This window comes from Macaca mulatta, chromosome 3 (genome assembly GCF_049350105.2).
Source record: "Macaca mulatta isolate MMU2019108-1 chromosome 3, T2T-MMU8v2.0, whole genome shotgun sequence".
Taxonomy (NCBI): Eukaryota; Metazoa; Chordata; class Mammalia; order Primates; family Cercopithecidae; genus Macaca; species Macaca mulatta.
The window spans coordinates 177,405,797-177,423,598 of record NC_133408.1 but is presented as its reverse complement, the minus strand read 5'-3'; the positions used below and the strand labels follow the sequence as shown (position 1 = coordinate 177,423,598).

Sequence of the window (17,802 nt, the reverse complement as noted above, 5' to 3'; positions counted from 1 at the left end):
AACAATGTGATAATTATAAGCTACACTTTACCGCTCACATTTGCAAGTGTAATTTAATGAATAGATTAACAGGCTGCAAAAAAGAAAAGGATTAACATTAGCAAAGGTCTGTTTTGTGCCACATACTGTGCTAGATACGTGACTGTTACTGATTGATTTAATTCTCATATTCACCCTGGAAGGTGGACATCCTTTCTATTTTATATACTGTATTTCTGCAAGGTTATAAATACTCATGATTATTCAGAACACTGAAGTTAGTTTGACCTCAAATCTCATACTATGTCTGCTATACTAGGATGACTCTTAAATACAGTTTATTAGTTAAACAAGCCTTGGAATATTTTAAGAAAGAGCAATTGTGATATCTACTAAAACAACAATATTTTGAGCAACAAACTTGGCTCAACTGGTCAAATATTATTTGCTATGAGTGATAAAATGGGGCATCCTGCTCATTTTTAAAGCTCTTTTGGTATTGCTTGATAAAAAGGTTCTTCTTGAATTTCTTGTTTGCTCAATCCACTTTAAAAATGATCTCTAAAGTGACCTTATGTCTGCTATAATGATGATCTCTATAAATGTCACAGTTACTTAAAACGCCCCAAAAATGTTCAAGTGAGAGAGAAGTGTTTGGCTTAAACAAACCGGTATAGGCATGGAGATTGAAAATGTCAAAGTAAGCTGTAATCTTACTAAGGAAGTTTTATATATATATAAAATAACTGGGACCCTGGGATACTTTTGCTTCAGTTAGAAAAAAGTGTTTCTATAAAATTATATTGGCCGGGTGCGGTGGCTCACGCCTGTAATCCCAGCACTTTGGGAGGACGAGACGAGTGGATCACGAGGTCAGGAGATTGAGACCATCCTGGCTAACACGGTGAAACCCCGTGTCCCCTAAAAATAAAAAAAATAAAAAAGAAAAAAGACCAGGTGTGGTGGCAGGCGGCTGTAGTCCCAGCTACTCGGGAGGCTGAGGCAGGAGAATGGCGTGAACACGAGAGTCAGAGCTTGCAGTGAGCCGAGATCACGCCACTGCACTCCAGCCTGGGGGACAGAGCGAGACTCCGTCTCAAAAATAATAATAATAATAAAATAAAATAAATATGTAAATACAATTATATTAATACTTAGCTAATGCTGCCCATATTTTATATTATACAGACAATAATCTGCACAATAAAGTGAAAATTAATGTCAAATTACATAGGTTCACTAATAACTTTTCTGTATGGATTTTCATACATTAATGATAGTAAAATAAATATTCATTAAGGGCTTGCTGCATTTTAAACACTGTAATGTACTTCTCAAAAATTATGGCTTTTAACCTTGCAACAAGTCTGCAAACTGGGTATTCTTGTCTCTGTGTTAAAGAAAAGGTGGGTTGAGCTAAATGAAGTTAAGAAACTTGCCCAGAGTTACACAGGGGATAAACATCTAGCCTGACATTCAACCTACGTATATCCATGACCAAAGCTGGTGATTTTAACTACACTTCTATACTGCTTATAATTAGATATTATTTTATTTACTTATTCATCATTCATTCACTCACTCATTTTTATTTGTTGAGACAGGGTTTCACTCCTATCACTCAGGCTGGAGTGCAATGATGCGATCTCGGCTCACAGCACACTCCACTTCCTCGGCTGGGACTAAAGGCATGCGTCACCACACCTGGCTTATTTTTGTATTTTTTGTAGAGACAGGATTTTTGTCATGTTGCCCAGGCTGGTCTCAAACTCCTGGGTTCAAGCAATCCACCTGCCTCAGTCTTCCAAGGTGCTGGGATTATAGGCATGAGCCACCATTCCCCGTGTATTATTTTAAATAAAAGGATTGATTTTTTTAAATGAGCAGTGGAAAATTTCTTCCTATTATTGCCTTTTTGTGTATTTATTTTTTACAGGGAACCAAAGTCCTGCAGATGTTCATGTGGTACCTGAATCCACGACAAGTCTTTGATCTTTCTCAGGAAGGGCCAAAAGATGCGTAAGTCTGGAAATAGTCTCCATGGTCCATAAGTATTTTAGGCAAGTGAGCACTTTCTGCTTCATTATCTGATTACCTTGTGAGGTTTTTCCTGACCGTCTGTCATCTACTTTCTCACCTGTATCTCCTTCCTTTAAAACTTCATCTAAAGTTCTCTCCTACTCTTTCTTGGCTTAGTTCCCTTCAAAACATATCTTCTCAGCTATTAACTCAGGATACGTCTAGTGTGTTTGTTACTTACATGTGTGTAACTGCAGACTGTTCTCCACAAATCTGTGAATTGAGAAAGGACTCATTGTTTTTCTATTTCTTCATGTACAACTTTGGAGATGCACATTAGTGGGAATGTAAATGTATGTCTGTGGAGGGTGGAGACATATTTGTTTACAAACATTTGAACTGAAAAGAGTGTATGTGTGCGCACGCGCGCCTGCGTGTGTACGAGAGACAGAATCAATTGATTATACCTGAGGACTCTGCACAAGTGTGGGGAAGACATATTAATTCCTGCTCAATCCCTTTTCTGAGCTTCTCAGAAATCTCATTCCCTGCTTTTGTTAGAAGTGTTTAAAACAAAGTCTAGATTGTAGGTGACCCATATCCTGTTTCTCCCCCTTGGTGGAGAGGCACACAGTGGAAAAGATGGACACTTCTGCTGTTCTCTGTCTCCCTGTTTTAAATTCATGGACTAGGATAGTTCAGATGTTATCTGATAAATGTTAGAACACAAGGATACCATTTATTTTTTAATAAGTAACAATGTCAGAAGGTGATTTCTAGATAAATAGTATTATTGTATAAAATGGATAAATTACTTATTTTAAGCATGTAGGAGATTAGGAAATATTAAAATTAATTTGTTATTTTCTTAATGTATAAATTTCTTTGCCAGTTGAGTTTGCTGCAAGATTCTTTCTCTCTCTGTCCCTATAATACACACACACACCGCCCCCCCCCCCATATATTTATTTATTTTCTATACTTTATTGTGCTAAGGCAAATCTACTATCCTGGGATGTGCCATTTTAGGAGCTTATTTTCTTAAGATTTTATCACTTTAGTTAGACCCTAGAGAGACACTTCAGAGGTCACCATAAAGAACATGGTAGGACAGGAAATATTTTCAGAAGAAACCCATATTTTGTGATTTAAATAGGTGATATTTTCTCTATTACAGCCTCTCACAGCTTCACCTAAGCACAAGATTTAGCAGGAGCAGTGTCACTGCATTTTTCTGAGAGCCAAGAGGAAAGACAAAATGATCTTATTTCAAGCAGGGAAGTTTGAAATAAAGAAAAATCAGTCAATCTTCCCACTTTGGGTTGGAGGTAACAGTGGTGTGTAAGTGACTGAGCTGAGAGACAGACTAGATGGAATCGTAGATGTGATAGTAATGATAATGGGGAAGCCTCCCCATCTCGCTGAAAAAGATTTCTTAGGATTAAGAGTAGAAATTGTAAGTTAGAAAAAGTAAATACATCCAGGGAAAGCTAGTAAATATAAAGAGGGGGTATGTAAGGACTATTGATTGTCAATTAATGATGATTTTCTTGGGGAAAGGAGAAGAGGAAATGATGGGAAAAGGGAAAGAAAGAAGTCGAAACTAATGAGAAAAATAACGTTGACATGTAATAGAAGTTATGGGAAATAAAACTAGGACATCCTAAAATCCCTTAAATTCCAATGTTGAATTATTCATTCAAAAATAATGTCTGATGCCTACACCTGTTCCACTTGCGGGAGTCATTCCTCCTGTGGTTACTTGGGACCTATGATAGTATTGTCATCCTCACGATTATACATTTTCTCCAGTGGACACCACCCCTACCCATGTTGTCCTCTGCTTTCTCTCTGCTCTAGCCAGTGAAATGTTCTTTTGTTTACTTTTTCTTCTATTTCCTCTACAGGCTTGAATTGTATAGGAAAGTACCAAATCTGCGAATTCTGGCCTGTGGTGGGGATGGAACGGTAGGTCCCTGAAAGAGAATCCAGTTCTCTGCCAATTCTATATTTCTTATTGTTTTCTTGTGCCACTTCTTTTTATTCATTGCCCAGTCTTTCCAATCCCCTAACACACACAGATCTCTCATGTGAAACATAGCCCCTAAGAGTAACAAAGGACTTTGTTATTGTCCTTATGAATACATACTTGATCGTTCTAACGTGTGCTTCACTCCCTCAACTGTGCTGTATTCTTTCCTGTGCCATGAAGTAGGGATGTGGTCAAATCATTAAAATGAATATTATAGATAAATTCCTTTTAAAATATAAGCTGACCTGTTTCCTTTTTTTTTTTTTTTTTTTTTTTGCCGAGACAGAGTCTCGCTCTGTCACCCAGGCTGGAGTGCAGTGGCGCGATCTTGGCTCACTGCAAGCTCCACCTCCTGGGTTCACGCCATTCTCGTGCCTCAGCCTCCCGAGTAGTTGGGACTACAGGTGCCTGCCACCACGCCTGGCTAATTGTTTAGTAGAGCGTGGGTTTCACCGTGTTAGCCAGGATGGTCTCGATGTCCTGACCTCGTGATTCGCCCGCGTTGGCCTCCCAAAGTGCTGAGATTACAGGCATGACCATTTATTCTTAATAATTTGGCCATAGTAGGGAGAAATACGTGGACACAATTGAATTATTACTTTTTTTTTTACTAGTGGAACTAAAACTCAGAATATTGACTGTTGTTTTGCCCTAAAGATTATTAATTGGTCCTATTTATATTCTTTTTTGTTGATACATTTTACATGTATATGGACTATGTGTGATATTTTGTTATATGCATAGAATGTATAATGTCAAGGTTTGGAGGTATCCATTACCTAGATGATAATTTCTATGTGTTGGGAACATTTCAAGTTCTCTTTTCTAGCTACTTTGAAATACATAATACATTGTTGCTGACTCTGCCATTGAACATTAGAACTTATTCCTTCTATCGGACTGTATGTTTGTATTCGTTTATGAAAAAAACGTGGAATTGGGCTGAAGGTTAATATCATAGATATATTTTTTCCTGTTTATTATGCCTCATCTGTTTTCTTCATTTGGCCTCTACTTGTAGTGATATATTTAACAAAGTAAAGAATTGAGAATCATGACATTTAGATTGTATTGTCTGGTTCTTTTTCTTCTGGATTTGGAATCTGATCTCATAGGATCTATGATTGTATCATGAACTATCTTTAGCTTTTCTCTAATTTCTCTAATTAGAATGTTTTATTCTCAAAGGTAGCAACAAAATCTTCCAATACTATCTCTCTTAGCACATAAGCACTTAATGTAGGGTTGGATGCACATTATATACCAATAAATGCAATCACAATGAAATAGAACTGTGATTTTTATCGGTCTTTCAGATACTCTGTGGAGAATAAAAACAATGTTCAGTTGGGAAAAATAGTCTTTATCTTTCTTCAAGGTTTATATTACACAATATTAGTTTATAAAATGCATTATAATGTCTTACAGCAAAGAAGCCAAACCTATTTAACTTTTTAAAATCCAACGGTTTTCAAAATTATTTGGCCATGGAATTTTTTTCCCACACAATACCAATTTTCAATTGATTTTATCGTTCTAGGGAGACATATTTAAGGGATGTGCTAGGGCAAAATTTCCCAACTTTCTTTAGTAAGAATTACATCCGAATGAACCCTCTGAGGATGGATATACTGTGTTCTTCCTAACTCAAGCATCCCCCAGCTTAGTTATCTTTAATGAAAGGGTAAACTCATTGTGATTCTGTACCATACCCATAGTTATCTTCCTTATTTTAGCATCTACTTGCCTTCTCATATGACTTCAGATGTCACTCACATCTTTTCTCCTTTTCTAAACCTCAGTGACAAAAACAGGTAAGTTGAGGATGTCGTCCTTCCTCTTTCTTAACTCAAATTCATATAAGCTACGCATAACATCCCCAGATCTTGGACTTCTTTGTTGCCTTGGGTGCTCCACCTCCCAGGCCTCCCCTTCTCCATGGAACCTCCCATTCTACCTCTCCCTCCCTCATTCTCTCTCCTTTCTTCTTTCTTTTCTTTTTTTATTCTTTCCTTTTTTTTTTTTTTTTTAGACGGAGTCTGGCTCTGTCACTCAGGCTGGAGTTCAGTGGCATGATCACTGCTCACTGCAACCTCTGCCTCCCAGGTTCAAGTGATTCTCTTGCCTCAGCCTCCCGAGTAGCTGGGACGATAGGCATGTGCCACCACACTGGGCTAATTTTTGTATTTGTAGTAGAGACGAGCTTTCACCATGTTAGCCAGGAGGGTCTTGATCTCCTGACCTCGTGATCCACCCGCCTTGGGCTCCCAAAGTGCTGGGATTACAGGTGTGAGCTGGGAAGACATGCCCGCCTGTCTTCCTTCTTTACTCAGCAGATATGTGGAGGAAGCACTGTGCTAGGTCATGTAGTATTGAGATACTCTCTGCAATTAGGTGAATATTTGAAAGTATGGGATTCCAATGAATAAAGGATAAAGAGGAAAGACAGCCAAGTCCACACACTTGTGAAACCTATAATTATGGGGTCTGAGCCAAAGTCCAAAAGGAAAATAAATGAAAAAATAGAAGAATAGGACAACCACCAGTCTGTTCTGGCAAGTAAACAAACCAAAAAAGGAGTTTCAAGAAAGAGGCAGTAGTTAACGTTTTTAAGGAGACACTGAAAAGTTACCATTGCATATGGAGTTTCAAGAAAGCAGTTTCAATAGAGTATCTGGGGCAAAACCCAGAATGATGAGTAAGTAAATGTTGGTACAATCTTAATAAATTCCTAATGGCCAGATCCGATTACAGTTTCGAATGTCTGTGATCTCTCTGATGCCATTGTCAGCCTCTTGACATGTAGACTACCTCCTTCTACTTTTCATATCCAGTCTTTTCAAGCAACTCTTCATTAATGATACCATAATTTATGAGTATTCCATAAGGGTAACTAATTTTTTTTCATGTGGTAGGTACTTTTTCCTCTTAGGGACATTATCTATATTTTAACTTCTGTTTTTACCTCCTCTGATGTAATTCACAAATGTACTAGTCATTTACACTTGGGTGTCCCATGGCCACTTGCATTCAGCATGCCTAAAATAAAAGTAGTACATTTACCCTAGAGTTGGTGCATTTAGACTAATTATTTTTGTCAGTGGTAACATCTGCAGTTAAAATACTCAGAATCAAGACTTTGCTTATCTGGTACCTTATGTAAACCCAAGTTTAATTTACCTTGTTAGAATAAGAGGTTTTGTGAAAAACATGGGGTATATGAAATGTTTATCATGGTATGTGACTGATATTTTTTTGTTTTGTTTTGTTTGTTTTCTATCACTGTAGAAGCTGGCAGAATGCTGCCAGTAAAGTGACAAAGCTCAGGGAGAAATCAGAAATTAAATATTTTTGACTGACTAGGATGAGGCTGTATTACCCCATAACCAAATTAGTTTAAATTAAGAGTATTATTTAAGATATAGAAAGTATTATTTAAGGTATAGAAAGTTTGCACTACTTTGGAAAAAAGTTCTTAGCCTTCAATATTAGCTACTTTAATTGTATGTTACTACATGAAAGGCCAGGTATGGTGACTCACGCCTATAATCCCAGCACTTTGGGAGGCTGAGGTGAGCACATCACTTGAGGTCAGGAGTTTGAGACCAGCTTGGCCAACCTGGTGAAACACCATCTCTATTAAAAATACTAAAATTAGTTGGGCATGGTGGTTCATGCCTGTAATCCCAGCTACTTGGGAGGTTGAGGTGGGAGAATTGCTTGAACCCAGGAGGTGGAGGTTGCAGTGAGCCAAGATTGCACTACTGCACTCCAGCCTGGGTGACACAGTGAGATTCTGTCTCAAAAACAAACAAACAAACAAAAACAAAAACAAAACTAAGGAAGCAGAGGGATACATTCCCCAATAATGCACTTGGAAGTAACCTTTGGCAGGTTCCTTAACCTCTTTTGAGACTTCCTAAATCTACAAAGAAATGCATTCAGATCTCTAAGGTTCTTATAGCTGTAGCATTATAGTAGTATAGACTATTGTTCAAGATAACTTTAATGCAAGCCACATTTGTACAATTTTGAATTTTCTAGAAGGTACTTTTAAAAAGGTAAAAAGCAAGTGAAATTAATTTATAATATATTTTATTTGTCTAAAATAGTATCGTTTCAATATGTGTTAATTTATAAACATTAAGATATTTTATGTTCTATTTGTACAGTCTTCAAAATCTAGCATACATTTTATACTTACAGCACATCCAATTTGGATGAGCTATATTTGAGTGCTGGATCACCACGTGTGGCCAATGGCTGCTGCGTTGGGCAGTGCAGGTGTAGTCTCTTTGTTACTGGCTTGTACAATTCAGAGGCTGTCACATAGTTACAGCTGTCAGATGGTCTGATTCCATTTTCAGATCTCTTGGCTTCAATAAAATTCAGCTAACTCAAGAATGATCTCAAACCTTCATGTTTGTAAATGAGAAATAGCCTGTCCTTGGTCATGTGATAAATTTGTATATTCTCACTTCCTTGGCCACGTTGACACCTATTCAACTCCCAATGGCTGTCACCCTGCTGAAATATTGACGAGCACATGAACTGATTTCCTCAGGTACCCTCATTATGGCTCCTTAAGGTGTGACCTATGGTCCCTATCTATCTGGCTCCTGACTTTGGTGAACTTGGCTGGATCTGCAAGTCTACCTTTAAACATTTTAATTATTTCCGAAAGGCCTGATGTTAAATTGACTCCAGCCATCCACTTCATGCTTACTTCTTGTTCTATTGGCTTCCCTAGATGAAAAGACATCTAAAATGGTAGGTATCCCCATGCCCTGACTCACCACAGCTAATGCAAAGAAAGAAGTATGATTTTCCTTTAATCGATATGGACAATCATCTCTCATCCTAAGCCCCTTTCCTCATTCATCCTCAGCCTAGTTATATTTCATAGTCTCTCATGAGTAAGCACACAGTGTACCCTCAGTGTGGATTCTATAGTGTTTCAAGAAAAGGTCATATTCTGACTTTTATCTTGATTTCTTTTGGGCTAATTTTAAGCACATTTCTTTTAACATATGTTGGCTTTATTAAGTGCAAACGTACATTAAAGTATCAAAAGGAGGAATCATCATGCACATATTCAAAAGGGTTCCCCAGTCATCCAATACTGTGTGGTCATTTTCTTTCAGAGTTCAGCAAAACTCTTGTTTTCCTTTGATTTCCCAAAGTGAGTGTCCTTCACTTTTTGGCCTGCATGTACTACAAGGCAGTGCAACGTGCATCTGTTTTGTTGGAAGAAATATCAGTTCGCTGTCATCTCCACTCTTCAGCCACCCCCATGTTATACTGCAGAATGAAAATATTGCTCAAAATGCACTCGGTAAACATTCAGTGACAACGAATGCTAAAAACGGCCAGATGGTGGCAGCATTGACCAGCTGCTGCTGTGCATGGCTGCTCAGGGACAAAGCGGAGGACCTGGTGTTCTCAATCTGTCAGCCCTGCTTTTCCTAGGAAGGAAGGAAAGAACTTTGCAAGCTGGGAAATCATTAGGCCCAATCGGGATAACTTTCTTCAGTTCTGGTGGAAAATATACCAAGTACAATATGTCGCAATTAATTAAATAACGTAATTGAAAGGGTGCCAGGTGAGCCGGTGGAGATGATTTGGGAAAATACGAAAGCCGTGGCAGAGTTCCTGCCCATGGAACCTTTCAATGTGCAGTGTGGACTTCAGGTGGAAACAGGTTCTGGATTACTGTAAAGACAGAGCTTCCAGTAACAGCTTTAAGATCTTTTGTAAAGTTTTTCTCTAAGGACAAAGACACAGATTGTTTCCCAAGATTTTTTTATGTCTCCTGCTATTGTAAGTGTGTATTTGTTTCCATTTTGTTTTTTGTAGCCCCTTTTTACTGCAGGGCAGCTCTGCTTTCACTGTTCTTTATAGTCTGCAAAAGAAAGGCTTCCTGATTTGATGGCAGCCAAAGGTGGGGCTGATTTGCAAACTCAGGGCTCAACTTAAGTGGAGAAATGGGAAGAGGACATTTTGCTTCTAGGAAACCGGGCCTTTATTGACGAAGTGAGAAAAGAGGAAGAAAATCTAGCTGAGTCATAGTAGCTAATGTTAGTTTAGCATTTCCTGTTTGTCAGGCACTAGCTAAGCAGTGTCTACACATGAGTTGATGAAACAACTCTAAAAGACAGGCATTATTATTACTTTTGCTGTACAGATGTGAGAGGAGCTTGGAGAGATTAAATGACTTGCCTAAACTCACCAGCCAGTTTGTGGTGGGGCTGAGCTCCCTGCTGCTCAGTACCCCACACTTCTGCGCTGTGCTGTCTTCCGGGGACACCGGCTGTTGGGGAGTGCTGATAGAGCTGCTGGCTGAGAAAAACTATTCAGGAGCTGTGGAGGGGGCGATATAGACCCACCTCAGCCAGAGAACTATTAGCCTAATGTCGGTTGTCTGTGGGAGAATTTCAAGACAAAACAAAATCTGTGCTGTGAAAGGCAGGAGGCCTTTGATGACTCCAAGGGTGATGGAATGATGAAATGCAAGATTTTCTGCTTATATTCAGGAGACAGTGACATATTTGATCATTTGGCTACAGAAAAAAGGAGAAAATCTATTTATCTGGTTCATAAAGCAAATCGATGAATGAGAGGCAAAGCACCTTTACATTCACACCCTGTGTACTTGTGCTTTTCTGCATAGACGAAGGGTAAAAGGAGAAGCGATGGTGAGAAATCCAGGCACCCTGTCGACTCTGCCTTTGTGAGGAATCATAGTTCAGTATCACGAGAACTCCTGACAACCTTCTCTGAGAAAACAGATAGGAACACAGCGTAGAAGATTTGAATGAGAGCTGTTAGAAGACAGCATCAGCTGGGCGCCGTGGCTCATGCCTGTAATCCCAGCACTTTGGCGGGTGGATCACTTTGAGCTCAGGAGTTTGAGACCAGCCTGGACAACATGGCAAAAGCCCCCCGTCTCTACAAAAAAATGCAAAAATTAGCCAGGTGTGGTGACTTGCACCCGTAGTCCCAGCTGCTAGGGAGTCTGAGGCTGGAGAATGGCTTGAGCCCACGAGGTGGAGGCTGCGGTGAGCTGAGATTTCACCACTCCAGACTGGGCAACAGAGTGAAACTCTGTCTCAAAAAAGACAAAAAAAAAAAAAAAAAAAAAAAAAAAAAGACACAGCATCGATTCATAGAGGTTGTGGGACACGTCACGTACTTCAAAGTCATTTGGAAATTGTTTCCATGGCAGTCAATTAACCCCTAACGTTCCATCTGTTTCAGTATTAGCATTCCTCCTGCAATGTGAAATTGTTTCTTTGCAAGCTCATCTTCACAGAAAGTTGCTTTATTTGATTTTACTTTTCTATCTCTGAATCACTTTGGTTTCTAGTAATATTGAATTGTTTTCAGGACTTTCAGATGAGAGCTGGGTTTTTCTATAGATTCTTATGACTCGATCCTGGGGAGATGACAGGTGTATGTCATTGGGCTTGTGGGAAGTCGGGTCGAGCACTTACCAGAGTGAGGCTTTCTGGGCTTCTTTCAGCCCTAGCAGGTCTCACCTTTCTGTGGGCCATGACCTTAGACTGGTTTTCACATTCTGCCCTCCTTTCTTCCTCCCTGCTGAGAGAGCCTCGTTCCAGGACAGCTTGCTGTCGGTCGGGGACGCACTTTTATTTCTCCATTATCAGGCAAAAGGCAACATCCTGGCTTCCTCTGTTGTTTGCAAGACCAGGAGCCAAGCTGAGCCAAGCTTTTACCCCGGCTCTGCCACTTTGTATTTATTTCTGGCCCTTTGAAGCTGTGTCTTTTCTTTTTCTTTTTTCTTTTCTATCATTGTTATGTCTGAGTGAAATGGGATATTGAAAGTGTAAACTCATAGCATTTTCTTTACCCAGAAAAGAGAGACATGTTTCAAGCGAGCATAAGAAAAATGTCTAATTTAAATCTGCCTGAAAGAAAATGGGCTGACTTGTAAGTACAAATCATAAAGGAGAGGTTGAATGATCGTCTCTTAGAGAAGCTTTAAAGAGAATGCCTTCTTCTTCCTTATTCGGAAGGGGTGGTGAATTAGATTTCTACTAAGTTCTCTTGTGGGTCTGTGAGTCTGGCTCTATTCAGGGCTGTTGTTTCTGCAGTTGGTGATCCCAGATGGTGGGCTTTTTCTGAGTGTTTATGTCCTTTTTATGGCCTTTAAGACCCCTTCTTGCAGTTTATTAGAACTGTCTACTTTTACTGTGTTTAATTTGTGCTTTTAGCAGTGCAGAAACAATGTCAAGTACAAACATCAGAACTAATTTAGCATCAGGCATTTTTGTTTGGACTTCAGTAGCAAGCTTTCTTGGTATTGCACGTAAAAGAAGAGACTAAAGAAGCTCTGGGTCAGAATCTAAGGGTCTGTCTCGGAGCAAGTTCCCCAGTTTAGGGAAATGGACAGACTTTTTGACATTTATAGGTCTGGATTTTTAGTTACCACACGGGGTGAACCGTGTGGTCTGCCTTTTTAGAAGATAAACACAATTTTAGACATAATTGGTAGACAAGCAAGTTTTACAACCTGGGAAGTCATCTTTGTGGAGGAGAAAGAATTTTAGATGGAAGTCAGGAGAACCAGCGTTACCATGACTCTGATACTTCTAATCATTTAGTCTTGAGAAAATTACGTGGTTTTTTTGCACCTTAGTTTATCAATCTTCAAGTTCACTGAATTTGATTAAGCAATGTTTAAGGTTTCTTCATCTCCACAGGTTCTAAAAATCACATGCCACTGCTTCCAGGAGTGTCTGGCCGTATCCAGAAGGGGGTTAAGGCTCCCTACACCTTAGCAGTTAAGGGGTTGGCCACTGGCATTAGGCATTCCTATTTTTGAATGCCATTTCTATCATGTAAGCCATGTGATACTAAGGAGGTCACTTACCCTTCCAATTCTCTGTTTCCTTATCTATAAGATGGAAATGAAAATTATATTAGTATCTATTTTACAGATAATGTTTTAAAGTTTAATACAAGAATTCATTAAAGGACTTTGCTCAGGCATGGCACATAGAAAGGCGTCAGTATGGGCTGGGTGCGGTGGCTCACGCCTGTAATCCCAGCACTTTGGGAGGCCGAGGCGGGTGGATCACGAGGTCAGGAGATTGAGACCATCCTGGCTAACATGGTGAAACCCCATCTGTACTAAAAATACAAAAAATTAGCCAGGCATGGTGGCGGGCGCCTGTAGTTCCAGCTACTTGGGAGGCTGAGGCAGGAGAATGGTGTGAACCCAGGAGGCGGAGCTTGCAGTGAGCTGAGATCATGCCACTGCACTCCAGCCTGGGTGACAGATCAAGACTCCATCTCAAAAAAAAAAAAAAAAAAAAGGCATCGGTATGTCCATCTTTGTCTTACTGTGAACTTCTTGAGAGCAATCTTTCTACCTTATCTGTCACAGTCTAGCTCATTTATCTCTTATTTTGATTGCTTCGTTATGGGTTTTATATGAAGTAGTGTTCAATAAATGAATGATCTAGTATTTTCAAGAAGCATGACTCATACAAATATAGAATGAATACATGTCAAAAAATTTGCTTAGCTCTTTAATGAGGGAACCTACAAGATAGTAAAGCTGATTTATCAGAACTAGAGAAAAAGAATTATGTACTTCATATCAAAATAATTTTTCTAAATTTGATGCAAAACTGATCAAAGTCCTATGACAGAATAAAACTATAAACTTTAAAGCAATCATCTCTTCTTGACATTTGTGTCTCTATAGGACGGAAATCTATGTTAACCTACAGTTACACAGTTCTTAGATAGGTCTGTGAAACACTATTTTAGTATGACATTATAAGGACATTCAAGTCCTTTTTTGCCATTTCCAAGTTTTGGTCAATTTTTCTAATTAGTTATAAGACTAAACCCGAAGTATTATTTATCTTAGAAAAAGATTAAACAGGTATATGATTCTAGTTTATAAGTATCAATTTCCTGCCTAAACTTATAATATATACTAGGTCTGTCCATAATTATGTTTTCATAATGTTTCATTAAGGAAAATAGAGGGATATTTAGGAAAACACTATCAATTTCCAAGATGATACTATAGAGGGCAACCATTTAATAAGTACTTACATGGGCCATGCACCATGTTAAGTGCTCTATGGACATTTTAGTTTAATTAGTAAACAATCGTGTGAGGTACGTATTATTATCCCCATTTTGAAAATCAAGTAAATGAGTCTCAGTGAGGTTAAATAATTTAGTCAAGATTATGCAGCCAGCATGAGTCAGAATTGAAATTCAGTCTGATCCTGAGTTTTACATTCCCTCCTGTGCCCTGTTATACTACCAAAGTCTTAAACTCGGAGAAATTTACAAGCATGTTTCTAGTTAAACACACACGAATGGTTTTAGTTTTGCTTATATGACAGAGCATGTGCAAAATGGTCCTTTTTCTTTTAACCATTTTAAAACTGCCAGCGATAAGCGACCTTTCTGTTCTCTACTCACTGAATTAAAACATACATGTTTTAAAGAAAAATAAAATCATTCTGTTTAGCTCTTGGAAGCCTCTGTTTCTCACACTGTTTTCTTTGTAACTTATTTATCTTTCTTATATCTCTTCTGGCCCCCGATATGCCTGTAGGTGGGCTGGATCCTTTCTATCCTGGATGAACTGCAGCTGAGCCCTCAGCCTCCCGTGGGGGTCCTTCCTCTGGGGACTGGGAATGACCTGGCTCGAACTCTCAACTGGGGAGGGGTAAGAACTGCTCTCAGGGACTGCCCATATCATCAAACAACAAACCGAATTCCAGATCCACTGATGTTCTAATGGAAGCGGGGGGTGGTAACTGCTGCTGTTGTCCAAGGCATAAGTTAGAGTTTGGAATCAAAGTGCCCTTGAGCCCTTATTTGGTCTGGTAGCTTCTTCGGTTTAAACTTATAATCAGCTAGAAGGGAAAGGAAAGCTTAGTATGAGAGAAATAATAGTGGTTAGTACATAGGCCTGCGGCTTTTTGAGGTATCCACTAAAAGATAGTTCATGAGTTTGGCCTCAAGTCTGTGTGTAAAAGGATCATACAGACTTCAGTTAATCCAGACTCTCAGCCCCAGCTATGATAGCAAATCTGGTTCAACTTTACAAGCCTGACTTGGGAGAGTTATGACTTTTTTTTTTGAACATTTTTTTTTTTTTTATTAGTGCCATCAGAGCTTTGGCTGTATAGGTACTTACCTGTCCTTTCCACAATGAAGCCAACTTCAGGCAAGCTTGGGGGAAATTGTTCTGCAGTTGCTAAACAGCCATTTATTTCCTTATGTATTTTATAGTACTAAGATAGTAGGAAGGCACACTATATATACATACGCTGTGTATATATACATATACATACACATATACATCCCCACCAACATTTATTTATTTATTTTTGAGACAGAGTCTCGTTCTGTCGCCAGGCTAAAGTGCAGTGGTGAATCTCGGCTCACTGCAACCTCCGCCTCCCAGGTTCAAGCAATTCTCCTGCCTCAGCCTCCCGAGTAGCTGGGATTACAGGTGCCTGCCACCCTGTGCAGCATTTTTTTTTTTTTGTATGTTTATTAGAGACAGGGTTTCACCATGTTGGCCAGGCTGGTCTCGAACTCCTGACCTCGTGATCCACCAGCCTCGGCCTTCCAAAGTGCTGGGATTACAGGCGTGAGTCACTGCGCCTGGCCCCCACAAACTTTTTATCTGCTCATAGGAGAGCATTACCTGGGCTGGGCTTCGTGAAAATTATATTCAGATGCTTAGCAGATGTTAGTTGACCTTTGGGCAGATTAATCTTCCACAGGTCTTTTTTTAAAGTAGGTAGTGTAGAAATAAAAAATGTATTTACATGGGGCAACTAAGGTTATTATCAGTGTTAACTTCTCCCTTCCAAATCAGTGCCTTGAATATTCCAAATCAGTGCCTTGAATATTGAGGACAGTCTATCTTGCTGTCAGTCATGGATCTTCAAGGATTAAGTAGCTCCCTAACAGGGCCATCCCTCAGTGAGACTTGCCTAAGGTCTTGGGAAGAATGGTGTCCTCCAAGGAGGTCAGGGAGAGGTGGTTGAGAGGGAATGTTAATAGACAAACATTGTCAATCCTATCCCTCCTTGATTCTTTCCTTGCCTCTCCAAACACATTTGTTTTGTGTTTCCCCCAAATTCCTCTAGTGAGAGCCACGAGGAGTCCTGTTTTTTACTCTGATAAAAGTAGCCATCCAGCCTCCAGTATGACCCTTAATGTGTACCGGTGACTATTGGTTCTTGCTGTTGGCAAAAAATATTCCTGAGCGCAAACCAGCCAGAGCTAGTGTTTCTATGTATCTTACAGTATTGTCTCAAATATACCTCAAGGTGAAAAATTTGCTCTCCAAACCTTGCTAATTACAAAATAAACAGAATATAGCGGCTTGGCTCTTCCTTGCATAAAATAGCATTAGCTTCGCTGTTCTCCACTCTAGACAGCAATGGATATGTTCTCTGATTCCTCAGGGCTACACTGATGAGCCTGTTTCTAAGATCCTGTGCCAAGTGGAAGATGGGACAATTGTACAGCTAGATCGCTGGAACCTCCATGTGGAAAGAAACCCCGACTTGCCTCCAGAAGAACTTGAAGATGGCGTATGTAAGGTTAGAAAGTTTTTTGTTCTTCAGAAAGGAACCCTGGAGCATCGGCCTGAGCTACACGAAATAAATTCCTGGCTGGAGAGTCATGTGCTGATGAATTCCTATGAGATAATGTGATAGTGTTTGAGTTGATGGCTACTAGGGCTATGGGTATAGTAGTACCACCTAATGATTCTGCCCCAATGACCTCTAAAGACCTAGATTCCATACCTGCTTCCAAAGCTCAGGGAGCTCTTCTCTGTCTTCAGCCTCTGCACTAGAAAGGCATGTATTCTGTCTTAATCATTCATGTTAGTAGCAAATAACTTATGAGAAGATGAAGAAATATGTTAATTTGGAAGCAATGGGAGCTTATTCTTTCAGTAGAAGTACAAACTCCTGAGATTTCAGGCCTGCTATAAAATACATCGTATGTTGAGGAAGTATTAACTATGCCAATTTTATCACTTTGGTGGGACTTGAAGATACGTCAATAAATGTTTTGACTTCATGTTATTTAAAAAAAAATGACTTAATTTAGATTCAAGCTGCATGTGTGCAAGTTTGTTTCATGGACATATTACATGATGCTGAGGTTTGGGATATGATTGATCCCATCACCCAGATAGTGAGCATAGTAACCAACAGGTTTTCAATGCTTGCACCTCTCCTTGCCTCCCCACTCTAGTGGTCCCCAGTGTCTATTGTTGCCATCTTTATGTCCAGACTTCATGTTTTCTTTTAGTGACTGAGCTTTTATTTCAACCAAAAAGCCAACCAAGGGATATATTAATACTGTGAGCCTTCAGTTGATCCTTCGGTTCTAAGTTATGGCCTCAATTTCAGATAAATTTGGGAGGCTGCTGAGTAGCCACTTCCCTCATATTACTTTCCACTTTCCTTCTGTGATTGAAGTTTCAAACTCTGTATGTGTAAGAATCTCCAGGTGTGTTTGTTAAAATGCAGATTACAAGGCCCAGTCCCCAGAGATTCTGATTAAGTAAATGCAAGTTAAGGATCAGGCATCTGGACTTTAAATAGTATCCCAGTTATAGTGAACCATGCCATTTATTGAGGCTAAGATTTCATGGATGTTTCAGGCTTATAATAGATTAAACCCCATATCATTTTAGATTTAGATAAAACCAACACCTATTAGCATCCTGATCCTGATCAATT

General features: G+C 39.4%; 1 protein-coding gene across 1 annotated transcript in view; it reads left to right on the top strand.

The window, feature by feature from the left end:
- The window catches only part of DGKI (diacylglycerol kinase iota), a 453,887-nt gene that overhangs the window by 244,625 nt on the left and 191,460 nt on the right, over nucleotides 1-17,802 (top strand). Inside the window, exons 11-14 of the mRNA XM_015134986.3 lie at nucleotides 1,916-1,998; nucleotides 3,906-3,966; nucleotides 14,637-14,750; nucleotides 16,510-16,647. Of these exons, the coding sequence (XP_014990472.3) occupies nucleotides 1,916-1,998; nucleotides 3,906-3,966; nucleotides 14,637-14,750; nucleotides 16,510-16,647 (396 nt within the window). The remainder of the gene's footprint in view (nucleotides 1-1,915; nucleotides 1,999-3,905; nucleotides 3,967-14,636; nucleotides 14,751-16,509; nucleotides 16,648-17,802) is intronic.